At 24.9% G+C, this 27,596-nt stretch overlaps 2 protein-coding genes across 3 annotated transcripts; both read left to right on the top strand.

Annotated features, from left to right (window-relative positions):
- Window positions 1-27: 27 nt before the first annotated feature.
- LOC132919484 (transcription elongation regulator 1-like) lies at window positions 28-10,518 on the top strand. Of its 2 annotated transcripts, none has more exons than XM_060981136.1 (17): window positions 28-436; window positions 1,526-1,786; window positions 1,851-2,262; window positions 2,383-2,571; window positions 2,636-2,741; window positions 2,823-3,097; window positions 3,170-3,302; window positions 3,384-3,651; window positions 4,121-4,311; window positions 4,379-4,548; window positions 4,609-4,817; window positions 4,878-5,028; window positions 8,608-8,886; window positions 8,948-9,163; window positions 9,227-9,490; window positions 9,554-9,631; window positions 9,692-10,518. In XM_060981136.1, the coding sequence occupies exons 2-17, from the start codon at window positions 1,530-1,532 to the stop codon at window positions 9,920-9,922; spliced, it is 3,429 nt and encodes a 1,142-aa protein (XP_060837119.1). In that variant the 5' UTR covers window positions 28-436; window positions 1,526-1,529; the 3' UTR covers window positions 9,923-10,518. The 2 variants fall into 2 exon arrangements, with proteins under 2 accessions (XP_060837119.1, XP_060837118.1); XM_060981135.1 differs by having other exon boundaries at window positions 29-436; window positions 4,121-4,314.
- A 2,929-nt stretch (window positions 10,519-13,447) lies between these two features.
- LOC132921645 (exportin-4-like) lies at window positions 13,448-25,298 on the top strand. Its single transcript, XM_060984782.1, has 22 exons — window positions 13,448-13,570; window positions 13,672-13,791; window positions 13,886-13,991; window positions 14,253-14,428; window positions 15,558-15,665; window positions 16,284-16,400; window positions 16,479-16,635; window positions 17,106-17,230; window positions 17,802-17,959; window positions 18,031-18,205; window positions 18,273-18,536; window positions 19,262-19,433; window positions 19,498-19,675; window positions 19,758-19,917; window positions 19,987-20,159; window positions 20,735-20,903; window positions 21,305-21,598; window positions 21,871-22,051; window positions 22,135-22,253; window positions 22,684-22,905; window positions 22,973-23,065; window positions 24,969-25,298. Exons 2-22 carry the CDS (start codon window positions 13,735-13,737, stop codon window positions 25,161-25,163), a joined length of 3,399 nt encoding a protein of 1,132 aa, XP_060840765.1. The 5' UTR covers window positions 13,448-13,570; window positions 13,672-13,734; the 3' UTR covers window positions 25,164-25,298.
- Window positions 25,299-27,596: the final 2,298 nt, after the last annotated feature.

The following is a 27,596-nucleotide window of genomic DNA, read 5'->3' on the forward strand; positions in this document are numbered from 1 at the left end:
TATCCGCTTCTCAGCATGATTTCATCGTCTAAACCTCTAAATAATACGTCTTGTTTTTTATATTCCCAAGGGCCAGTCCCAACCATAGAAAACTAATACTCCCAACACTCCCAACACCTCCCAAGTGCCTATACTGTGTCTTGTGTCCGCGGATCTACGTACACTGTACTGTGTACTTCCGTACTTCCGTTTTGTTTTTTCGTCAGTTTCGAGGTTTCGATGGTTTCGATTCTAAGTTCTTGGTGTTAACTGTTTACCTATTGCTTTTTATTTTAATATTTTTTAATTCATAGATCGGCGAAACACTTCTAAGTTCTTACAATTACATTAATTTGGATATTTAAACAAGTGTTAATTAATACGTGTACTTCATGTTAATGCTGACTTCTGAATTTGCATAGAAATAACATTTTCTATTGACTGTTTTCATCTGAAGGTAATATATTGTAATTAATTTAATAATTAATATATTATTACTATATTAGTAATTAATATTTATAGAAAAATGTTTTAAATATAAATTGTTTTATTATTTTTAAATCAACATTGTATCAATAAGAATTTATTTTTACCTAACATTAAAATGACATTTTTTTACAACTATTTTATTGAATTTGTTGTAGATAGGTAAGATTCTAATCTAAATTTGTTTGCCAATTTTGAAAATATGATTTTTAATGACCATTATATTTGAAATTGTGCATTTCTCCAAAATAAAATGAAATTACCTATAATTTGTATCAGTTAATTTTTCCCATGCATTGTTATTATTGTATGCATCACATTACAATAAGTGACAAGACATGTTCATTTTAGTTAAATGATGACATTATTAAAAACACATTTTAGCTACTAAGTTGATTTGGCTTGGATTTAGCTAAAAAATAAATTGTTTGTGTTTAGAGTAGAGGATGGAACATAAAAATTATTGAGTAAAATAAAAATGTATGGTACATTATTTTATTTATTAAAAATATTATTCAGATACTATGAATATGTTTTTTTCCAAAATAAAAAATATAAATTGTTTTTATAGAGTAGGTACCATGTATAGTATATATGTACATTTTAAAAACAATTTATTAATTTTTGATAATAAAACTAATAAAAAAATGTTGTTTGTATTGTTATATACTCTTAAAACTATTATTAAAATATAATAATTTATTAGATGATAAATATAATGCAAATTCAAAATCTTTAAAAGTTTGTTAGGTAGTTTTGGTTATGCATCAAAGAAATTTGATTGTTTTTAAGTAAATTATAGTGCTATCCTTTGTAACTAAGTGTAACGATGGAATTTTTTTGCGTTGTTGTACCTAAATTGTTAGTTACATAAAACTATAAAATATGTACAAACCGCTGTCTTTACATTATCGCATAGGTAGGCAACTATTGAGTATAATGCATTATATTATATTCTAATTATTTTATGAACATTACACTTTATTTATTATAAATATTTATTAATTTATCCTATATTTATTGTTATAATATCAAATTTTAACTTAAAATTACTTCATAGTTAAATGGCCGATTCTAATTTAATGGATCCTGTAGTGGATTCAACACAGCAAGAATTTAATGATGCTCAAAATAGTATGACTTCATTTGAAAATGATAATGTAGATTCTAACGACCAAGATAGTAATATGAACTCAAATCGACAAGATAATATGAATTCTAATAACCATGAGCCAATGAATAATTCATATGATCAAGAAAATGGACATCCAAATCCTGAAAATGAACAATCGTTTGATGATAATGGGAGAGGTTCTTTCAGGTATTTTTAATCTTTATTTTATATATTTAATAATTTTATATTTTTATAATTTACATTTTAATAGGGAATTTGGAGATGGTAATGGTCAATTTGATAATAATTATGGATCTTCTGAATATAGAGGTGAGCCTAATTGGAATAATGGTAAAGGAAATAATGAAGCTGGAAGATTTGGAGGATTTGGTAATAATAATCCTAAAGGATCTTCTAATTATCGAGGTAGTGGTTCATATGGCTTTAATAGTCCTACAAATGGAAGTTTTAAACCTCAAAGAAGTAGATGGTCTTCAGAAAATAGCGACGAAAACTGGAATGGTGTTCCTCAAGAATCATCTCCAAATATAATGAATGGGCCACCTCCAATATCTCAAGGGGGTCCACAGTTTGGAGAAAGCCAAGTACCGCCATTTAATGAACAAGATAGAAATGGACAGGCTGGAGGTCCGCCTACAAATCAGTTGCCTTCATTATTACAAGTAAGAGTTTCTTTAAAAATATGATGATTATATAATAATGATTGTTTCATAATTGTTGTATTAAATACAAACATATCTTAAATCTTTAAATTAATTATTTGTCCTTTTTAAATTCTATAGATGCCACCTGTAATGCCACCAAGTAGTAGTGGGGTATCACAAGGAGGCCCACCACCAATAATGTCTGGAGAAGTGTGGATTGAGACGAAAGCTGGTGATGGAAAATCATATTATTATAATGCTAGAACACGTGAAACTACTTGGGATAAACCATCTGGACCTAATATTACTGTCATTTCTCAAGAACAGGTATCTTAATTTAAAGAATCATAATACAAAATAAGAATGTAATTATATTTTAATGATTTCTCAGGTTGAACATCTTGGTAATACTAATACCAATAATTTTGCTAAACCTAATGAAGGTGAACAAGCCCCTAATGATGTTGAAATGAAAAATATTGAAGATAAATCACATAGTAAAAAAGATTTTTTTACATATTTTATTGTCTAAAACTTTTAGTTAAATTTTATTATAATGAACATTTTATTTGATTTAGATAATGAACAGGCCCCTATGATGCATCCACCAAATGTTGGAGTTCCTCCGTTAGGTGGAGTTCCTGGTCAAATGATGCCTCCAATGATGGGCCCTCCTCCTGGTATGATGCCTCCTAATACCATGATGCCTCCACCAAATTTCCCACCATTTGGTGGACCACCGCCATTTGGTATGCCACCTCCAGGATTTCCACAAGCAGCTCCATGGGGTATGATGCCTCCAGGATTTGCACCTCCACCTATGATGATGCCTGGAATGGAACTTAATAGCAAAGTATGATGTTTTTATATGATTTATTGTTAAAACAATGATTGAATTATTACAATGTTTATCTTCATTTATTAGATTGATCCAGTAATTTTAGCTAATGCTGCTGAATGGTCAGAACATCGTTCACCCGATGGAAGAATGTATTATTATAGTATGAAAACATCAGAATCAGTTTGGGAAAAACCTGAAGCTCTTAGGAATCTTGATAGTAAGTAAATAATATTATTAAATGGTTATTTTTATGTAAAATATTATCATGTTTTTAATTTTATGTCAATTTTTATTTCAGTGGCTAGAGAAGTTGCTGCTGCAAAACTAAGAAAAGAAGCTGAACAAAAAATGGAACAGAAGTCAGATTCTCAAATGGATATGGGTTTTCCTCTTAAATTAATGAATGGTTCTAATTCAGACATTGGTTCGTTTAAAAGAAAAGATGAAGAACTTCAAGAGCCTAACAAAAAAACTAAAATTGATGATAAACCCAAAGTATTAGACAAATTGAAAATTCAAGACAAAACTAGACCTGTATCTAGTACACCTGTTGATGGAACTCCATGGTATGTTGTTTATCATATAAAATTATACTTTCGTACTAATGATATACCATAAGTTTTTTGTTGTAACTATAGATATATAAATTAATTTCATAAAAGAAAAAAAATATTGATGCAATTTTATGAAGAAAAAAATATCTTTAAATTAATCATTGATTAGATGAATGAATGACCAAGGAGTTTAAAAACATACTCTTAAAGTTCTAATGAAATAAATTAAGTAAATAGCTGGTAAAATAAATTTACTTGTAATTATTTTTTACTAAGTTATTTTTAATTAGCTAGGTTATTAAAGAAGGGAATTTATAAATATATTAGTTAATTTGGTTAGATATGTGATGAATAAGAAGGTATAGTTTGTTCCAAATAAAAACAAACCATTTTGCATTTGATAAGTAGAATAATTTTTTTTTTTTAATTGCTATTATAAATTTAATATGAGATTCTTAAAGTTTTTATTTTACATTCATAGGTGTGTAGTATGGACAGGAGATGGCCGTGTATTTTTCTTTAAACCTTCAACTAGAACATCAGTATGGGAAAAACCAGATGATCTTAAAGGAAGATCTGATGTTGACAAAATGGTATCAAATCCACCAGAAGTAGTCCAAGCTTTAAAAAGTGCAGAAGGACAATCACCATCTAAAAAAACAAAATCTGATGGTGGTAAATTTTTTAAACATATAATAAATTTCAAATATTATTAAATTATGTTGATATCTTATTATAGATAAAAATTCACAAGACAGTACTAATAATACCAAAAATGATGTAGAATCTAAGGTAAACTTAATGAAGGATTCAGCTATGGAAGCAGAATTGAGAGCAGCTAAAGAAAGAGCAGTAGTGCCTTTAGAGACTCGAATAACACAATTTAGAGAAATGTTATCTGAGAAAGAGGTACTTGAGATAATATTATTTTTTTGATAAAATAAATGTTAACACTCTTTATTATTTTAGGTCTCTGCATTTAGTACATGGGAAAAAGAATTACATAAAATAGTATTTGATCCTCGCTATTTGTTACTTACATCTAAAGAAAGAAAGCAAGTATTTGAAAAATATGTGAAAGAACGTGCTGACGAAGAGAGACAAGAAAAACGTAATAAGATGAAAATGAGACGTGAAGCTTTTAGACAATTGATGGAAGAAGCTAACCTTACAACAAAGTAAAGAAAAAACAATAATTGTAATAATAATAATTATTATAAAAAATTATATTGTTACAGGACATCATATAGTGATTTTAGTTCCAAAAATTCTAAAGATGAAAGGTATAAAAATATTGAAAAATCACGTGAAAGAGAAGGATTATTTAATGAATACATGGTAGAATTAAGAAAGCAGGAAAAGGAAGAAAAAGCATTGCGCCGTGAACAGGTCAGTGAGCAATTTAATTTTATTAACTATAAACCATTTATAACTTTTAAACTATTGTTTTTTGTATTTGTACTATTTTCACTGAAATTAACACATATTAAATATATTCATATTCATTTCAATCTTATTTTTTGAGTATACTCTTATTCAGAATAAGTGTATACCGAAACTATATAGATAGTCAATATTGCCAGTAGCTGGTAGCGGAGATGAATGTGTTTACAACATGACGTGTTTTTGTTCATTCCAGTGCCGCTTGGTATACTTTTATTCTGAATATTGTATTAGTCATCATTTACTATTCATTTTGAAATATACAGGAAAGAATAAATAGCATAATGTACAAATACAAGCTATATGATATTTAGTTGACGTTTATTAAATATATTTTTTAATCTATTAAAATAAACGAAGAGTAATTTATATTAATGCAATTCAAATAAATACATTTAAACTAATTTTTCCAGATGTTTTTAATTTGCAGGTGTTAAATATTGGCAAAATTTCAATACTAATATATTCACATACTACAAACTATGTACATAGTGATTATTTAAATTTTTTTCTTATAATTATGGAAATTTAGAATCAATTATCTTATTTAATTAATTATTGATATTTTGTCAATATTTTAACATTAAATATGTATTATGTATTATGTATTATTTAAATATATTTCAGATTTTTTTTAGAGCCCATTTTTTTTTATTATTATTATTATTAATATAATATAAATATTTTTTTAGGTACTGAATTAATAATAATATATAATTTAAGATTTATATATATTTTATTAAAATTTTAGGTTTTACTTAGTGATGAAAAGGTCCAATTAATTTTAAGTTATTTACTTTTTGCTTTATGCAATGAATAGATATTTTAACATTTAAATATTCCTTATGTAATAATATTATGGTTGTACTAAAAAAGCATATTTAATTTTGTGGTTAGCAATCTTTATTTGTTTTATGAAATTAAATTTAAATAATTTATAACATTAAAATGTACTAATATTTATTGAATAAAAGTATAATAATAACCACAAACTAGTTCAGAGTAATAACTATTAACTAATGAATATGAGTAACCTTTTATTTAAGTTGAAAGTAATTTAATAGTTAATACTCAAAACTATACATTTTTATTTTTATTTAATATAATTAAATTTAAGATTTTTATGTGACTATAAATAATTAACTAATTCTTCTAAAAAATATTAGTCAAGACTCAATCAATTTCACAAGCTAAAAAAATCAATAATTGTTTCATTACTATAATAAATAGAATACTGTCTAACTAGCATAATAATTAATACAACTAAAATTTGTTTGTGACTATCCGTTTGCTAGTCATGGTGATTTTTTACATTGCGCATGATATTACAGACTTGTCACAGTGGCGGTCATATATGATACACGTAATATGTATCCGTTTTTGGTTTAACATTAAATAACTGCTAATGAATGACCTTATTTTCTTTTTTTTTTGAACGAACTAATTAATGTATTTAAGAGTATTTTATAATCTTTCCATTTATATAATTATATCACATTTTGGTTGACCATAACTTAGTCTTCGTCTCTGCATACCTAGACCTATACATGTACTGATGTGTCTGTATGCAGTGTAGATACTCCTTGATTTTTGGTATTAATGTTTTACAAATACTCCTATACTTAAGTATAATTATTATTAATTAATAAAGTATAGGCTTAAACTCTTTATTACCTCTTAGGTTATTATATTTTTTTTAATACTAAACATTTCTTCATTAAAAAAAAATGGGCTTGTGTGTTGATTATAATATTATTGTGTAATTTATCTATTACAAAAACAGTATGCTACTTATATCTGGATATTTTTATCTCTGTATCTCACTAGAACTTTTTAACATAAAACCGTAAACGAAGGTTTACATTTAAAAATGAGACTAAGTGTTTGAATGTTTTACTGAATGGAATTTGAATGGTGACTTTGGTCTGTTAAATTAAAAAATATGAATAAATGTCAAGAATGTATGTACATATTTGCATAAATCTTAAGTTTATCTGACAATTCTTCAACCATCACTACCAATAATGGATCATCTTGTAACCTAATACCTTGAGGATGGATAGTTAAATGCAACCCTGGCGGCGCTAAACAAACCCAGTCAAACTATTCAAACACCAGAATCGAGGTAATACCTTATGGATTTTTTTTTTACTTGGATACAAACAGAAAACTCATGTTTACTGTACTAAGTATTACTTGCCATTAAGGAATTTTGGATCTTTTGTTTTAATGATTTTGAAGTGGTATTTCAAACAGAACAAGAAGAATGGACTGCAGAAAATCAAAGTATTGTTATTCATGCTTTAAAAAAGGCAAAATCAAATCTAACTTTAAAACATAAAAATTGAACTGGTTAATCAAGCTGGCTGCTAAGTAATAACATTTTGTATATTTTGGTTTCTTTATTAATCATCGCTTCAGACATAGTATTTTAAATGATAAAAATACCTTAGTATTATTGTTATAGAGACTATACATTCTATAATTTTTGTAAAAATGAAAACAAATTTTGTATGAGGTATAGGTATTTCTGTTGTTTTTGGTATGAATATTTTAGAACATTTGACTGTATGATTGACATTGTATAAAATATTAAATTCAATGTAGTTATTTAAATAAATGACTACTATATTAGTATATAAGGATTAAATATTATTAATTTTCCACAATCATTTAAACTACCTATTTTTTTATAATAATTAAATGTTAACCAATACAGTTTTAATGGATTACATACATTTAGGATTTTATTTACAGGTTTGTACTTTTAATTACATTTGTACTGTATAAGCATATATTGGTTTTATTAAAAATTAAAATGTTTTAAAGTTATTAAAAGTAAAAAGAAACAACTCACACTTAGTAATTGAATACAAATAATTTCATCAATATTTTATAAAATTGTAATGTTTGATAATATTGGCCAACATATTGTTTAAATACAATATACTTCTGTTTATTTCAAGAATTAAATATGCATTAATATGCAAATAATTATTTATGTGTAAATATTTTAATAAAACACAATTTTCGGAAAATTATAGTTTAGTGGTATGTGTACAATATACAACTGATAACTTTTTTGTATGTTGACTTTTTAATTTATAGATGTATTTGACATAATTAATTTTATTTTCAGGTTTAATGATATTATTTTCAGCATTTTAAATGTGAGAAATCAAAATTGTAATTTTAATAAATATTTAATGATTTGAAATTAATAAAGTATAATTGATTAAATTAGTAAGTGTTAAATTTTGATTTCTCATTTTATTTATATTTATTTTATGGTGTTTAAGTATTCTTCTCATATTATACATTGTTATAAATAATTATGTTTATTATTATTATATGTTATAATTTTTTGATGACTGCTTTTAATATGTTGTGATTACTAAATGAATGATTATTTGTTACATGATTCGGAATGTTTTGTCTTTATGATAATTTTAAATTCCAAGCAATTTGTAATAAATTTGTGTCTAATATTTAATCTAATCAGTTTATTGTAAATACATTTTATAGGCTCGAAAGCAGTTTATAGAATTGTTAAAGGAGCACACTGAAATTGACCGGCATACTCGTTGGCCTGAGATAAAAAAGAAATTAGATCATGACTCTAGATATAAAGCTGTTGATTCCAGTACATTACGTGAAGATTTTTTTATTGATTATATAAGAATTTTAAAGGACGAAAGGAAAAAAGAAAAGGAACGAGAACATAAAGAAAAAGACAAACATAGTCATAAACGAGATAAACGGGATAAGGAAGAAAAAGAATTATCTGCTAAAGTTGACTCAAAAGTAAATACTAACATCAATTTAAATTTTATTTTAGTAATTAATTAATAACAAACATTTATAGCATGATGATAAGTCACCTGAGAAACAAAAGGAAGAAGTAAAAGACTCAAAGGATTCAAAAGATTCTAAAGAAGCTCGAATTGAAGCTAGCTTAAAAGAGCGAGAAAAAGAAGTTCAACGTACTTTAGCTGTACATTTGAAACATAGAGAGAATGAACGTGAACAACATAAACACGATGAAGCTGTTGTTCATTTTAATGCTCTTTTGGCTGATTTGGTTTGTCTTTAATTAATATGATTATAAATACATTTTATTACAACATTTTTTTTATTATTTTAGGTTAGAAGCAATGATATGTCTTGGAAAGAAGCTAAAAGGCAATTGAGAAAAGATAGCAGGTATGAATTAGTAGATTCATTAGATTCTGAAGAAAAAGAAAAGTTGTACAAGGTTCATGTAGAAGAGTTATCTAAACGAAAGAAAGAAAAATTTAGGGAAATGTTAAATGAGATAAGTGATTTAACGTTAGATAGTTCTTGGAAAGAGATTAGAAAATCAATTAAAGAAGACGTAAGATATGTGCGATTTTCATCTAGTGATAGGGTAAGTAAATTTAAAATTATTTATGATAACAAATTATAAGTATTAATTAAAATATTTTTTTAGAAATGTGAAAAGGAGTTTAGAGAATATTTAAAAGATAGAATGATTACTGCTAAAAATGAATTCAAGAATCTTTTAATGGTAAATTATAAAAAGTCTTTTTCTGAGTCTTGTTTTTATTTAATACCTATATGGTTTCAGGAAACTAAATTGATTACTCATTTATCGAATGCAAAACTACAAGAAAACCATGAAACTTATTTTAAAGAGGTTGAAGATATACTAAGCAAAGATAAACGGTATTTATTTTTGGATAGCATAGCTGATGAACGTTCGGAGTTAATAGTTTCCTATATTGAAGAATTAGAAAAACGTGGTCCACCCCCACCACCTACTGCTACAGAACCCAATAGACGACCACCATTGAAATAAATTTATTTTTAATTTTTAGACTAAATTATTTCTGCTTTTCTAATATCGTAATTCTTTAACGATAATCATTACATTTATTTTTCAGAAATAATTTTTAAATATGTTTTTTTATTCAATTTATTTGTGTTGTTATTATTAATTTTTTTATAGGCACAAGTATCAGTAAGTAGCAGATAAAATGTTATCATTAAGATCTTTTTCTTATTACTGCACAGGATAAACTAGTTTTTTAGGATTCATTATTAGTTAACAATAATAGGAAATGGAATAGAAAATAATATTTAATTTTTTTTTTCTTTACAATTTTCTAACATTAATTGGCTTCAATCAATTTTATTAAATATATTCTGTCTACAAAATGTAATGTATCAAATAATAAATATAAATTAATTATTTATTAGGACATAATTTAATATAGAGGAAAAATTATTTTAAAAATCAAATATAATATATGGAACCTTGAACTCTGGTTTATCCTGTCTGTACTTTCATAATCACGTACACAGTTTTGTAGTTAAAAATATTATTGAAAATAAAATTTAACCTTATGTATTTGTATGGGTCTGTGAGTATATTAAACAAATTGATAACAATTATACAGTCTTGTGATTTGAAAATATATCTTAATATTTTAATCAATAATCTACATTATATTATTATAATGTACTTATAATATCAAATCAAAATACAAAACTATTACTGTCTGCTTTTCTGGTTTCATATCAACATAATGAAGTGCAACTATCATGGTCCTTCACACTACATATTTAATCAAAATTATTTTGTAGTTTTAAGTTTAAATATAATGTTTTTAGATCTTCAATAGTAGCTACATTAAAATATTAAATATAAATTTTCTATATTTATCAATATAAATGATAGTTAAGTATCTAATTGAGTATTAATCATGCATTGACTAAGTAAAAAATGAAAAGAATAATAAGGCCATAACACAGACTATGTGTAAATATAGTTCATATAGTCGGTGGTAAAAATAAAAACATTTTTTTTTGTTCCTAAAATTACTCTTTCTAAATTACCTACCTTTAATTCTACCTATCTACCTCCATATTTAAAATTATTGTGATGTATATCCAATTTATTAAAATTTCAACGAAATAAGATAGATGCATAATATGTACTTGACTTGAAGGAATTTTAGGCCAATTGTACTTTATGTCCAATGTTGAATGTATAATAAGTAGCCTAATTTTCTCATTGTTGGACTTGTTGTCACCTTGCCATTGTGTGTTGGATGATAATGCCAACTCATCTTATGCATTGCTTATGGCCTCTTTTTGTACAGACTACAGGCTTGAAGCTCTTTGACGATACTTATTTAAATAAATTGTAAAACAGTTAAAAATACAATGATATTTTTTATTAAACGCGTATAAACTGTGCAATCACAACTAAATAATTATTTAGCAATGTGTACAACGACGAATATAGTAAGTATACTTATACGACAAGTTTTCGTTATTTTGACGAATTATTATATTGGGAAACAGCACTAGATTTCCATACGATAGAGAAAAACTGTACATTTTAATAGTGTGATCGACTGACAATGTACCATTATTATTAATCTAATGTTTTTGTATTGGGCTTTTAGCCTTAGATTAGTTAGGTATAAATCACTAACATTTTATGAATTTTCAACTTCAACTTGCAAATTTTCGTGATCTTGAAATATTTCGTAAACATTAGAACTTAAAATTCTTATAAACAAAAATTGTGACTAAAGATTTATTGGAATGAAAAATTTGAACTGAAAAAATGTCTATAAAAATAATTGCCTTTATGGAATTTGTATTAAATTTTCAAAAATTTTGATCCGTTGAACAATTTTTTATCAACAGTTATAAAAAAAAAAAAAACTAAAAATAACATAAAAAATTGTAATAGGTACCTAAAAAAAGCTCAATAAGGTGTCGAAATATTTTAAAAATATTACTATAAATACAAAATGAATACTAGTTCACTAGTTACATCAAAAAAGCAAAATCGATTTCATCAGTAATAAGATTTTTGTAAAAATTCCCGCTTCTCCTAATTTTTTTTTTTTGGGGGGGGCCTCTTTATATGTAAAATCACAAATTACTGACACTAGGAACAAAATTGAGTTTTTTGAAAGTCCTGCAAATAAAAAGTCCTATGAGAGTAAAGAACATGGAATCATACTGAATTCTAATAATAGAGCATTTTTAATTCTAAAATTAAAAAACCTTCAAGATTAATTTGAACGTTTTATTGGTGATAAGGCTTTGTATAAAAATCAATATGGTTGTTAATGTTGTTATTATTTTATCCTGTTTTTGCTTATGATGAACAATTAATTTAATATTTTAGCTTCGGACGATAGTTTGCGTTAGTCTTTTGTGAAAGAAATTTGTCTTGTGTAAGTTTTGAGTGATTTACAGTAGGTAATAATATGTTATAAACATGGGTATATTTAGGGTGTCTCCAATTGAATCACTGCATTTTGACCTCTCCTCCCAAAAATGGACAATTGTTATTAATTAAAAATACGTTGAAATTTATAAAAACATATAAATATGTAGTAAATCACAGATATATAAAAATAGTATATCTGTGTAGCATGGTTTAAGATATCTTAAATCGTGCTATGTAGTAAATATTCTAAATAATAGATTAGATCAAAGAATAAAAATCAAAATCAAAGAAGGTAGAAAATTAGAACGTCCATAAATAACATAAAAAGAGCCAATTCAAAATACAATAGATAGGTAAATTTTGAGAATAATTTCACTTTTATAGTACCTAAATGCTATTATAAAACAAATTCAATGATTATTTTAAGTTTTCACAGTTACTAGGTAATTATTGAGTTACGAAAAAGAACTTTATAAAAAATAATGTACCTAAACCTAGTCGAAAAGTGCAGTTTTTGCGTAAAAATTTCGGTTTATCTCCTATTTTTTGTTTATTTTTATAGATATTTTTAAAAGTATTTTACCGTGGACTACTAAGTACCAACTAGATCCACCCAGCACCCTCAACGTACTTTTCAGCGTTTGGTTTTTTAATGCTTTAAAAGAAAATGACATAAAAATTAAAAAATAAATTTTAAAATAACATTATAAACATTATGAAATCAATACATTTATCGTTTCGCTGAAGATCTAAAAGGTAGTCTTACTGGTCTTCAAACCAATATTGTGTTTACTGATCACTATAGGTACAGATATAATTATTTTTTTCAAAAATTATATGTATTTCTGATTTCTGTATTATTTACAGACATTAGACATTATGGCTAAGAATGATTCCACGCTGACTGCCAAAGGGCTGTACAAGATTGAAGATATTGCCAAAATCCATTGAAAAAAAATTATTGTCATACGAAAATTATAGAATATAGATTTAAATTACTCTACTCATAGTAAATATAATTTACTTTATCATGACTCTACTGACTGTTGTCTGTTTTACAGTTTACCATAAACAGCTCCCGAATTTTTATTTTTATAACGTTGGTATACTGCATATTTTTTTATATTTTTTGAACCGTAGACCTTATATAGGGTCTATGTTTTAAACCAATATTTTTTTCAAAGATTCGATTACTGAAATTTGCGAATTTGTGATACGCTGAAAAGTTGACAATTCTGTTGTTCTGATAAGGTGATAACAGTTATTTATTTGAAAAAGTGTGGAATTATTACCGAAAAGTAAAGCTCTCTGAACGAAGATTATTTTATTCATTATTGTTTTCTGTAACTTAGGATCAATCGTATTGAATTAATGGGACACGTGTTAATTTTCTGCTTGGTGAATTAAAAACGAAAATGGAGCAGGTGCAACAGATATTGCAAGAACTTGAAGCCGCTGGCAGAATAATGCTTGTGAGCTACGCTTCCTATAATAAAATATTTAGTCTGTTTAAAGTTAGTTTAAAATAATATATATATATATATATATATGTCATTGTATTTATAGGCGTCGCCTTCACTCGTGACTAATGACCAGCGTAGTGCTGCTGAAGCAGTATTTATGAATTTCCGCAAGACTAACATGCCTTATTCAATATGTCGATATATTCTCGGTAAAGTTGTGTTTATATTAATTGATCCAATATAAACTCATAAGTATTGCATAATTCACATGGATAAATTACCTTGTTCATTAAATATAGTTATTAATACTACATATCAATATTACTAATAATTGAGGTCCTGCAGTTCCTTATAAATAGATTGTTATTTGACTTAAAATTTAATTAGTTTTAAATGTTTTATGAGAATACATTTTTTTAGATCTTTATACTTACTATATTATAATATTAAATATTTATATATATTTGTAGATTGCAGTAAAGTAGATTTTGTTTTATTTGAGACTGCTGGAACATTAAGAGATGCACTCATACGAGATTGGATTTTGTTATCTCAAGATCAAAAGAATGAACTTAGACAATACTTATTCCAATTCATTATGCGTGATGGTAACATGGCTCCATTTGTTAGAGAACGAATTCTTCAGGTAATGAATATAATGTAAATATATTTAGTCATATGATTATTATACCATACGTTTTTCCATATTTTATTTTATGTTATTATATATATTTATTTAGTAATAAATAAGATTGAAACTAATTATGAGTGCATATAGTGTTTTTTGAGGAAAGGATTAGTTAAAGTTTAATGAGCAAGAAAACATAGTATTTATACTTTATTTATCTAATATTTTAGGAAAAAAGTTTTTATCACGAGTTAGTTTTTTTTCAAATATTACAACTGAATATTATATTTAAAATTTATTTTGAATATGTTATTTTGACAATATTTCCAAATTGAAATAAATAATAATAAAATAGAATATATCAATTACATATTTTAAATAATGTTTGTGTGATCATATAAATTTGCTTTATTAGTTCATTACATGCCTCTGTGCTGTTAATTTGAATTAAAGCAATTTCTATATGTAATATAATATATATTTTATAAAAGTCATTGCTGCTCAAAAAACTAGAACCTACGTAACAGTGATTAAAAAGGAGAAAACAAGAAATTCTCAAAAATTTGGTATGTAGTAAACATAAAAAGTGTGTTATAACAGCTTATATTATTTCCGTCTTATAAACGTGCAACATGGAAAATTTTGTATTTTTAATTTTAATATTGGAGTTATTTTAATAAACTTATCATCAAACCTAAGGTAAAAATATTATTTTTGTTTTTACATCATTTTTTCTTTGAAACGCAATTATGAACATTTTTAAGTAGTAGTATTTTATATGTTCATAACTCATATTAAAATTTAAACATTGTAAGAAAATGGCTTCAAAACACAGATAATGTTCTTACTTTTAAGTTTGATAATATAATAATTCACTTTAATACTAAGACTAACAATTTAAAATTAAAAATTGGTCTTAATAAAAATAAATATTTAATATTAAAACTTAAAATAAATAAAATAAAATTAGCTATGTTGTACATTTGTTAGATAAAGATAATAAATGTAGGAATGTCCTCTCAGTGTTGGTATGTAATAATGTATAAAATTACAATTTGAAGAATAAGTGTAAGTGCTTGATTGTACTTATTTAACGTTTGCCAGGTTTAATAGTTGTATACTTAGTAGTTTCTTTTACATTTAATAGGTGATTGCAATTATGATAAAAAGAGGAAGTGTTGAAGACGGTGGTCAAGAAAGAAGTAATATTTTAGATGAAGTAGAAAAGTTAATTTTCAATGGTGATCTAAAAAAGGTATAATTTTAAGTTTTCTTAACCTATTATGTATCTATTATATCTTTTAAAAAACAAATGTATTATAGTAATTATGTTAGTAAATAATATTATTGTACATATTATTTTTACTTTTTTTGACTTTTGTCTAGTTATTTAAAAAATGTTTTGAGCTAAGTATAAAAATACAACCAAAAGAAATCAGTGATATTTTTATAATTTTATTATATGAACAAAATTAATTAATTTAATTATGTATTGTCTCCTTTTACCTTTGTATATTAATATATTTAATATAATATGTATATTGTTGAATACAATGAGATAAAGGATAAAGGTTAAACAAAAGCCATTAATATGATTCTTGTTTTTTTATCACATAAAGAACTTTATATTAAAATTAAATATTTTTTTTTAGTTCAAGTTTTAATTATATTTATAGAACTTTAACTTGTAATTAAAATTATTTTTCAAAAAATATGTTATTTAAATTTGCATTAAAAAAAAAGGATGTGTTCATGCACAGCAGAAACAAATAATTTAAACTGAATGTTATGTATGATGTATTTTGTACTACCTTTATTGTTGAACACATTGTAAGTATGTTTATTCATTTATTTATTTATATTTTGTTTATAGCAAATTTTGGGATGCTCTATAATTTTGGCATTAATGCAAGAATATTCTACCACAGTTAAATCTACTGATGTGGGTTTAACTTGGGAATCCCATTATTCTGCAAAAAAGGAATTTGAGGTAAAAGTTAACTATTTATTAACTTGATTATTTGTTTAACTTGTTAAATTGTTTAATTCATTTATATTTATGTTATAGGCTAGAGATTTAAGACGTATTTTTATATTCAGTACTCGTGCCTTGCATGAAATACAAAATCTTCCTCAGCCATTATCACCTGATATTTTGACCGTTCTTAAGCATTTACTGAATATTTGTGAATCTGTTTTAGTATGGGGATTCATTTCTTCTAATAATATCCTTTTTACAATCAGCCTATTACATAGCCTAAGTATTTTGGTTTTTAATTATATACATTTTTTTTTATTTTCACAACTGAAAGTAATATGATCTTAATTTTATTTGGATTATTTCTAATTATTTGAACATAAAATGTATTTGTTAGTGTATAATAAGTCATAATTAATTTTTTCAAAGCCATAAGAAAAACTTTATAATCTGTCATTATCAAAAGAAGAAATTATTTTGAACAAATGTGAAACTTACTTTAAATCTTGCTCTTGATAAATATTATTATTGTGTTTGCTAAAGATAATTGTTTATTTTAATTTCATAGGTATGTACTATGTAGTATGTACAATTTGCAATTTGGTATAGTAAAATATAATTCTTAAAAACATTTTTAACATTTAAATTTTTTCTAAATTGATAGTATACTCTGATTATTTAAATAAATATTTATAATTTTCCTTAATTAAAAAATACTGCCCAAATATTTGATTGGAATGTTTGAAGGAATATATAATTCTGAAAATAGCCCTATTTTAAAGCTTGGATCAGACTGGAAAGATATCATAACAAATCCTAGTACTGTTGATTTATATTTTCATGTAAGTAATATGGTTATTAATTAATAATTATTTAAGTGTAACAAAAATAGCTGATAAATGTAACTATGGTTGTCTGTTTTAATGAAAGTCTAAATTAAAAAAAATAACCAAAAAACATGTAGGTATTATAGATTTAAGAATATGTATTATAATTAATGATACACTAGATATATACATATTATACAAATTTACGTTTTAGGCAAATAAAGGAAAATGCGAATGGCAAAATTGAATTGGTATTTTATCGCGATATTATGCAGAAAATTTGTGAAACTTGTTATAACTTGTATTTTATAATAAAATAAATATGAAAATAGCCTTAATCAGCTTTCTGAATTAATGAGGTTCTACTGTATTAACTTTTGTTTTTATCAATTTTTTGATATATAATTAAAAATTATCATAAAATATCTAAATTAAAATTAAAAATATTGACAAAATCGATGAGTTAGATATTTAGTTGATTAATTACTTTTGTCAGTTTTTTCTTTTATGCTATTTTTATTATATAATACCTATATACAATTACTTTTTTACTTTCTCTATGTTTATTAATTATTTATAATATCAGATTTATTGGATGGTCAGAGACAACCCTCAATTTTCACACCATTGTTTGAATTGTCTTGTACAATTATCTTCAATTAATGGTAATATATGGACTGATACAAATGTACGAATGAAATATATGACAAATTATTTAGAAAATTTTATCAAATTAGTATCTACGTAAGTGAATATTTATGTGTTCTCATTCTTTTTTTTTTTTAAATTGATCTGATGTATTACTTTAATTTCAGGGTTAAAATTTTAGATCGCGAATCAATAGGAATTTCAACTATTATAAAAAGAATAATAAGTGGATATACTCCTTCAGGATTTATTCAATTTCCTCCAGAACTAGTAAAAAGTTTTTTGGAAAATACAACTCATCTTACATGTCAGTTTGCTGAAGGAGCTGCTACTGAAGAAAATGTAATTTTTATAATTTTGTAATGATAAACAAATTTATTATTATCATTATTATTATACTGTCTTCTAGTTATCTCAAGATGATCAAATGTTTTTTGAAGCATTTAATAATATTTTACGTCCCTGGGTGTCTATTATTGCAAATAGTAACCAATCTTTTCCAGAACAATTATGTAAGAGTGCATCCATACAAATTTTAAACACATACATAAAATGTCATATTTCACCACCAAATGGTACTAAAACTCCTGACAATGAGTTTAATGAAAATGAAGAGGATGATCGAGTTGTTAACAAAGAACAACTCCAATACATAGGAATATTTGGAAGACTTGTAAGTATGCAGTATTTTAGAGTTTTTGCAGTTAATGGTATTAGTAAAAACTGACAAATAAAGTGTAAGTTGTCCATAATAACGGTTAAAATATTTATTTTTATTTAATTTTTTGCTTTTCTTTTAAACATTACTAAAGAGAAAATATAGAGAAAACTATATTTATATCAACCTTACATGTTGAGTGTGACATTGAATGGGCAGTTCTGACCAAATATAATACATGGGTTTAAACTTTATTCAATTATAATGACTATTTGATATTCAGTAATCAATGACTTCCCTTTATAAACCAAATAATTGTTTTTCATGAATTAACAAATCCTCGTATGAACTACTCTTTAAAATACAAACTTTGCAAAACACTTTATTAGTTGATGTTTTCTATCTATAAACTATCTACCGGCCAAATAATAGGTTAAGTAATGTTTAATCTTGTTAAGTCAGTGAGTATATCATTCACCTTATGCTTTTATATATGTAGATATGGATGTTTGCTAACTATTAAAAAAAATAATAACTCAATTAATTAACTTATAGAATTAGAAATAGACTTAAAACTTTCTTTACGATAATACTCATTTATAAAAAAAACATATAACGATTAGATTAGTGGTTCCCGAAATCATTGGCATCAAAGATTCTTATTTTCACATTTAAATAGATTATGCAGATTAATATAAATGTAATTGTAATTTTTTCATATTCTAAATATTTTATTTTAGATTCCAGAACATTCTTTACCGTTACTAGTAACTTTAATTGAAGGCCAAATAAAAGAAATGAGAACAATAATTGAACATGTGCACAGTAGTGGAAGTTGTCAGTGGCCAGAGTCTTTTCAACAGAAAATTGACGCTGTCAATGAAGATATTCATTGGATGTTTCTTATAGCTGGTGATTTCTTAATAAGTTTGATTTCTGTAGTCAAATCATAAATTATTTTAAATGATTTTTTTAGGACATATACTCACAGTGGATAGTGAGGGTGAACCTAGCATGATTCCTTCAGAAATAATGCATCATAGTATTGAGCAGAGTAAAAATGTCAATTTAGATTTAACAATGAAATTTCTTACTAATCAAATGTTAGTTATGGATGTACCTGGTTCAGCAGAAGCTGTAGATGATGTTATCAAGTAAATTAATTAACATCATTTGTTTTGTTATTTTATCATAAAAATAATTTTAAAAAATGTGTGCATATATGTTTTTTCTTAGGTTAGTGTCTATTGCATTTCATCTATGTGAATTAGAAAAAAAGTTAATAGAAGCTAAAATGGAAAGTCTTTGTAGTCCATTGTTAAGTGGTACTATAGTATGGTTCTTGCGTGAATTTTCTCAAGCATACTTGATGCCAAATGAGACTTACTACAATGATGTAAACTATAATTAATTATTAATGTCTATTATATTTTGTTTTATTTTAATAATGAAATATAATTTTTAGCTTAGTATGACATTATTGCAAGCATTTGGTCAACATACAGAAGCTGCTAATTGGGTTTTAAATTACTTGCTAAATAAAGTTGAACATAATATCAAATCACCTCTGTATGTTGATGTGAGTCTTATTGGAGATACAGTTGGATTATTAATATCTTTGGTAGATATTAGACACAAGTATGTCTCATAGTTTGTAATTGTTTTAATTTGTCATGCCTATGGCTAATATGAACAGCATTTTAATTAACAATAAAATATTGAATTATTCATTATATTAATTATGATTAGAATAAATTAATATATTATACAACCTTAGCAAATACATACAGATATTAATATCTATTTAAAAATACATTTTTAAATAAGTTATAATAGTTAAAAATAATCAAAATAATTTTAAATTAAAACATGCTTATATTTATAAAAAATCTATCTGGATGCACAAAAAATATTCTTTTTTTATAAAATATATAATAGGTGCGTAATCGTAGAAATACAGAATATCTTGCTTCCTATATTATGTGTAAGATAGACGGAGAAAACAAATGTTGGTGTGGTGGCCCATTAAGCATAAAAATGTTATTTATTTGACTGTTATATTAGCCAGTTGAGATAATAGTTAGATATTTTAAATATTTTAAATTTACTATAATAAATTTTTTTTTGCAACATTTAATAAATTGGGGATTTATATTAACTTTATTTCAATTAAAAAAAAAAAAATAATAACATATTTTTAAAAAAAATTTTAGAGCCGAAATTGTTATCAATTGTGAAGGGTTTTGGAAATTATTTGAGTTGCAAGATCACATGCGCGAAGACCAATTAGTTCCAGAAGTAAAAGAAGGATTGTATAAAGCATTTTCTTTAGCTGCAGATGCCTTTATTGCAAATGATAAACAAAAAGATTATTGTACTCGTGTAAGTAGATTTTATTTTAAGTAAAATTGTCGACTAAAAAAAATTATTGAGTTCAAACACTATTTTTTTTTTCAAATCTGCATTATACATAGAGTTGTTTAACATATTAATTTATTATTAAATATAAATAAGTAAAGATAAATAATAATAAGCAAACATTAAAAATTAGATAATTTTCTATACAATTAAAAAAATGATAAATTTAGTTATTTTCGTTCATTGGACTTTTAGGAAAGTTACTGGATATTTTTAAGGTTTAGTACATTTTTAAATGGATATTATTTGTAGGAAGGAAAGGGTTGGTGGGTTATAAATGTTGATCTTGGTATTTTGTCAATTATTTTTTAGATTACATTGATACTAATATTATACAATACAATAATAAGGTTTTTTTTAACTAGGTGATAACTCCAACATTAGACAAATTTAGGAGGATATTAAGTAATGACAATTTTAGAAAAACTTACGATAATGATGCTGTAAGATTAGAAATTATGGATATACTGCATAAATGTATTGGTATGGCCAGTGGAGCAGTTATTAATACCACACCAACTATTTTTGCTGTTTTACATCCAATGCTAAATGAGTTTTCAGCTTTAATTGGAGTATATCATAATTATCAAATTATTGTTCACCTAATCATTCAACTTTTTGTTGAATTTTCCAAGAAAATGTTGTGTTTTCTTAGAGTGGTAAGAATAAAATTAATAAAATTGTATTTAATATTATTAAAGCAATTTTAACTATATATATTTATCATTTTTTTTAAATTAATTAACTTAAAATTATAAATAGCATATTTGTACAAATTAAATTGAAAGGTTAATAATTATGATTAGCTTAGATCAAGTTTTTGATTTTTAAAAATAATTGTTCAGAATAACAAACAAATATAACTAATAATAATTTAAATATGTATATTGTATAGTATATTATATTTCAATTAAATTTTTGTTTTCTATAGGAAGAAAGTGATAAGTTTTACATGTCTTGTTATCAAATGGTGGATATGTATGCTCGCTACAACATTAATCGTGTTTCTTTAGATTCTGATGCTGAAGATCAATGTTATCAAGATCTTTATGTATTTTTAGAACTTCTAACCCATGTTATGTCAAAGGAGGTTTTAGATCTTAGCTCTGATGGTAATAATTAATAAAAAACATTATTTAATTATGTTAATTTAATATTTTAATTGATTTGTAATCATACTTGAATGTAAAAATAGGAAAAACTACTACTGGAAAAACAGCTGGGGATGTTTGTGTTTATGGGCTTCAAGTAATTTTACCATTGATGACTATAGATCTCTTGAAATTTCCTGCACTTTGCTTACAATACTATAAAGTAAGTAACTTTTTTTTAAAATTTAAAATTTCCTTAACAGTGTGAAAAATACTGCTATGTTAGGTTAGATTTTTGTGTGATGATAATTAAATACCATTTTTTTTACCGAATAGTTTAATTTTATATACTTAGTTTATACATTTTAACTATTCTCCAACATAAAAATAATAAAGGTTTAAGTTGGTAATTCTATTATAAAATCTAACTGGAATAAATCATGTTTTTATAATTATTCAAAATATAACTTAATTTCTCCAATTAGAATTTTAAAACATAAACAATAAAGATAATATACATGCTTATATCTCAATTTTGTATTCTATTATTGTTTAAATACTTGAGAATCTAGTAACTACTATTATGTATTATATAATTAAGTATATATAATAATAAATTAATAAATAGTAACAATTGTATATTTATTTTTTAGTATGCTGGATATATGTGTGAAATGGTTCCATTGAAATTATGTATTGAAAATGTTGATATTTTTAAAGGAGTCTTGACTACAATTGAATTAGGTTTGACTATGTTTGGCCATGAAATTACTCCAATGTGCACAGATTTTTTACAATCAGCTGCCTCGTTTTTATATAGACATGAAAACTGTACAATGCATGAAGCATATAATCTGTTGAAGCCATTTTTAAAAGTAAGATATAATGTCATCTGTGTATAACCTTTATTTTATTATATTTCATCAATGATTCATTTTATAGTTTTTGATGAAACTTATATTATCCTGTCAAATAAATTCGGATGCACTCTCAAGTACTGGTCATGCACTTTACACATTAATATGTTGTTATCCGGTAAGAATACTGATTATTTTATGATTTAAATAAACATTTCTTATTGATTAGGTTTCTTATTAAGAAGAAGTTATACCTATGAGTATTGTCTCCGTCTTACTAATGGATAACATATCTAAATGTACGTCCAGCAGTTTCAATTTTGTATGTCTAACTTAAATGTTGGTATCAGTTGACCTACTATTAAATTCAAAGTTAAGAACATTATTTATGTTTTTTCATTATTTTTTTTTTACAATTTTTATTTTTAATTATATATATATATATAAACATTTTTTAATATTAATACTTTACATACTCATAACTCGTTTAATACCTAATTAAAGTACCATAAAAATCTTATGAGAGAACAGAGATAATGCTATTATCTTAAAATTTGATAATATGACATTTTACTCTAATATTTAAGCTATATACACAATATTGGAATTATTAAACGTGTATATTGTATGCGTTAGTAAATCAGAGACTAAACTTGTGGGTAAAAAAATCTCTTAAAATGAGTCACAGAGTTGGGTATAGTGCATTAAGTTTTCAATTATTCTTCATTATTAAAAGAATAATCTATTGGCTATAACATTATAAATTATTATACTCTGTCCAGTGGGAGAACAAATTAATTTTGTGTATCTCTAGTTGATACCCTGCCAACCTAAGACCTAACCTTACTAGAATATTAATGGGGATGCACAGAACAATCAATTTTTATTGGGCCACTACTATTTTGTTGGACAGAGTATTTATTGCATTATTGTATTACATTTATAATAAATCATCACGATTCCACAAATTGATCTAATCGATAATGTGGTATGTGGTTTGTATGTTAATTATAAATATTGGCTGAATGCTGATTAATACCTATCATATTATTTGCCTGTTAATTTGTTTGTTATTAATACTATTTAATAATTATTAATATATACTACATACAATTTATATAATAATATAATTTTAACATTTTTGTTTTGATTTGTTTTGTCTTTGATCATTTTGTGGATTAATTGCGGTTTTTATGTCCTCTAACCTCTTTATCTGTGGAAGATTGAGAGTTGAGTTAACAGTAGAAAGGTAGAAACAAGTTTTATGCATTTAGAATTTTAAGATAGTGAGGCAAGGAATATATTATTCTTACAATGTTTGGGAACTGCTGATCTATTATTTAATTGTTTTTTCCAATTAAAAAAGTGCTCTTTAAAAAAACAAAATCGACACCAGTTTAGACGTTCTGAAGCAATGTTAACTAGTAAAATTTTTGGCAAACTTTACCTAGATTGTTTTTGAAATATGTAATATTTTATTATTACTTTCAAAAGTATTTTAATTTTCAATAAAATGTTTTAAATTTTATAAAAAATATAAGAGAAATATGATAATTGTTTTAATGTTTAAAAATATATATACAGATTATAAATTATAATATCAATGTATGAATGAAATTAAGTAGAGCATGTAGGTAACTCTTGTCTTATCATAGCTTAAATCCTGCATTACAGGGAGTAGAACATTTCTATCAATTTCTGGTTCCTCTTTTGAATATTTTTAAGAGCTCTCATGTATCTCTAGGTGGTCTTAGTTATTTGCTATTTTCTCTTTTCATAAACTTCCAAAAGCTTCCATTAGCTTATATAAGTAAAATTCCTGTTATTTGTCTACAATCTTAAGATTTTTTAAATTTTATCATAAATATATCATTTGTTTTCTCATACCTATTCTTTTATTATTATTACTGTTCATCTATATTCTATTTGTTAATATTGTTTTAGTTACTTTTGTTATAATGTTAATAAAATAACATGTCTACAAAGAATAAATTATTGAAACAATAATTATAATATTATTTAACAATTAAAATTAAAATTAGAATTTTTATTTTATCATTATTTTTGTTCTTCATTTTTAGGAGGAATTTCAACAAATATCAATGCAACTGATCAATGATCAAGCTGATGCATCGGTCATGGATAGATTACATAATGCTTTTACCTTGTTAACAACTGGGATTGACTTCAATGGTACACATGCAATGAAATGTCGTTTTAAAAATAATTTTGATAGTTTCACAACAAATATACGTGGGTTCCTATTTATTAAATAATACAAATAGTGAAATAAATAAAAATGTATATTAGTTTGTTTTAATATTTTAAGGATATTTTTAAAATTAAACTTAAAAACTGAATTATACTGTAAAATATGTGAAATAAATTAAAAGTTGTTCTTCCTATAATAACACATTTTAACAAATGATTTTGTTTGTACTTTAATTTTAAAACATATTTTTATAATTGGTTATGCTATAACACTGTTAATATTGTTATTGTTTTATAAAAAGCATAAACAAAAATAAATCTTATTAATTAATTTTTTTTATTAACATATTTGTTAATAATGTTAATATTAAAATTAGATTCTTATTTTTTAATAGTTTTATATTAGTATAACAATTTTTTTTTTGTTTTGATAAACAATATAATTCTTACTTTATATCAAATATTTTTTTTTTTTGTGAATTTTGTTCAATTATTATCTGATTGATTAGTGTATAGACAAATAGTATCATATAGACCAGTGTTTCTCAACCTTTTTGTAATGCTGAGTGCTGACCCACAAATTTACTGTTCCTGATTATTACACCTGAACCTTCACTAAAAAAAAAATTGTCTAGGTTTTTTTTTATATATTTTTATCAATATAGTTACCTAATTAGTTTACAAACACCACCAGTCGCAAGTCGCAACCTATAGGTTGGGAAACACTGATATAGTATGTCCACACCCATTCATGTTCCTTGGTGTGCAGTTATATTTTGTTTGGTTCAGGGCAAGACTAATTCATATTTCTACATTTTATAGTTATATTTAATATGTTAGTAAAATTGTGAATAGATTAGATTTGTGCTATAGTAGTATGTATAGGTAAACAATATTTAGTGGCTAATAACCATGTCTACGAATACAACCATTAGATTCTAGATGTCTAGAGTATTACATTGAGTTATTAAGAAATACTCCATGCATACAACACAATCCAATAATGATTAATATAGTAGTAAGAACACGTTTTTTTTTTATAGAAGTAGTGGTTCCAAAAAAAAAATTATGACTCAGTACATAAATGCAGTGGCACAACTTAGAGGGGGTGGGGGGGGGGGGTGCAAAAAGGTCTTTAGCACCACTTGTTTTTTTATACCAAACTATTATTATTTTAGTGAAATACCATCAATTGGTAAACTGTCAACTGTTTTAGCACCCCAAGTTTTAGAGGTTTAGTTGCGCCTATACATAATACATGTATAAAAATCAAGAGTCAAGATCATATAATACAATACCTTTAATATATAGTTATAAATTTAATTATTTAGCTATCTACATAATATTATGCAACATGCAAGGAATGATTCACTAGACCTTGGAGCCAATAGTAATAATCGAATTGGTAATTATATATATTTGTTAATTAATATTATTCTTAAAAATATGGTAGGTTGAATTAATTTTTACCAAAAATACTTCATAGGCTTATAATATAATATATTATATATTATTATTGTTAGATTTATAGAATACTGTAAATAGGTTCTTGATGAATAAAAAACTGATAATAATATTTTACCATTATATGCAATGTATTAATGTTAAAATGATTCTAGTCTTTTGGTGTATAAATCATGTTTCTACGACTAACGAGAGCTGAGGAAAATGGGAAGTACGAAAGCATGTTATTACGGTCGAATTTCGCTATCAGAACGGCCTCTTAACAATTAGGTAGGTGCTATTATTTTGAATAACGCACATAACTTAGATCATTTACCTATGAGGCCGCCACACCAATATTTATTTTCTTTGTCTATCACACACACTTTTTACAAATATAAGCATTAAGCATGTTTTAATTCAAAAATATTTTTATTATTTTTTACCATTAATAACTTATTTAAAAATCTATTCGGTCACAGAAAATAATTTTCTTTTTAAAATATATAACTAATAGGAGGCGCCTTTGCTCTAAACTGAACCAGAGAGTCGTGATTGTGGAAATACGGAGTATCTTTATTCCTATATTATGTGGGTGAATGGGTGATAGACATGTCTACATGAGAAAATAAATATTGGTATGGCGGTCCCTTAGATGTATGATGGTATGCCATTTCGCGGATATACGTTTATATTTTAGTGATGTTCACTTACTAGAATTTTTAATTTTTAGTGACGAAAACAGAATATTCTATAATTATTTATAATTCTCAATTCTTTGATGGTATTTATAGATATCGGGCAATAATCAAAAAATGTTTTGAAGACTTAATGGCCCCAATGGTCTTTTATCAACGATCTACCACCAGTTCATGCGGCTTATCTGTATATTATTAGGTATATTAATCTTTAAGCCATCAGAGGCGAATTTTCATAAAAAAACTGGAGATGCTGAAGTACCTTATTTTTTTTCATGTTTTCTTAAATTCTAATGGTTATGAAATTGCTAGCTACTTAACTTAATTATATAAATTTGTGTTGGGTATTTTTTTAAA

The sequence above is a fragment of the Rhopalosiphum padi genome, chromosome 2 (genome assembly GCF_020882245.1).
Source record: "Rhopalosiphum padi isolate XX-2018 chromosome 2, ASM2088224v1, whole genome shotgun sequence".
Classification (NCBI taxonomy): Eukaryota; Metazoa; Arthropoda; class Insecta; order Hemiptera; family Aphididae; genus Rhopalosiphum; species Rhopalosiphum padi.

Excerpts from the sequence above, each read along its gene's own strand:
- LOC132919484 (XM_060981135.1), top strand. The coding sequence starts at position 1,530 with ATGGCCGATTCTAATTTAATGGATCCTGTAGTGGATTCAACACAGCAA. Across the intron at positions 1,787-1,850 it reads AATGGGAGAGGTTCTTTCAG|GGAATTTGGAGATGGTAATG; the intron begins GTATTTTTAATC and ends ACATTTTAATAG. Across the intron at positions 4,315-4,378 it reads AAAAACAAAATCTGATGGTG|ATAAAAATTCACAAGACAGT; the intron begins GTAAATTTTTTA and ends ATCTTATTATAG.
- LOC132921645 (XM_060984782.1), top strand. The coding sequence starts at position 13,735 with ATGGAGCAGGTGCAACAGATATTGCAAGAACTTGAAGCCGCTGGCAGA. Across the intron at positions 18,537-19,261 it reads TAGGAATATTTGGAAGACTT|ATTCCAGAACATTCTTTACC; the intron begins GTAAGTATGCAG and ends ATTTTATTTTAG. Across the intron at positions 20,160-20,734 it reads TTGGTAGATATTAGACACAA|AGCCGAAATTGTTATCAATT; the intron begins GTATGTCTCATA and ends AAAAAATTTTAG.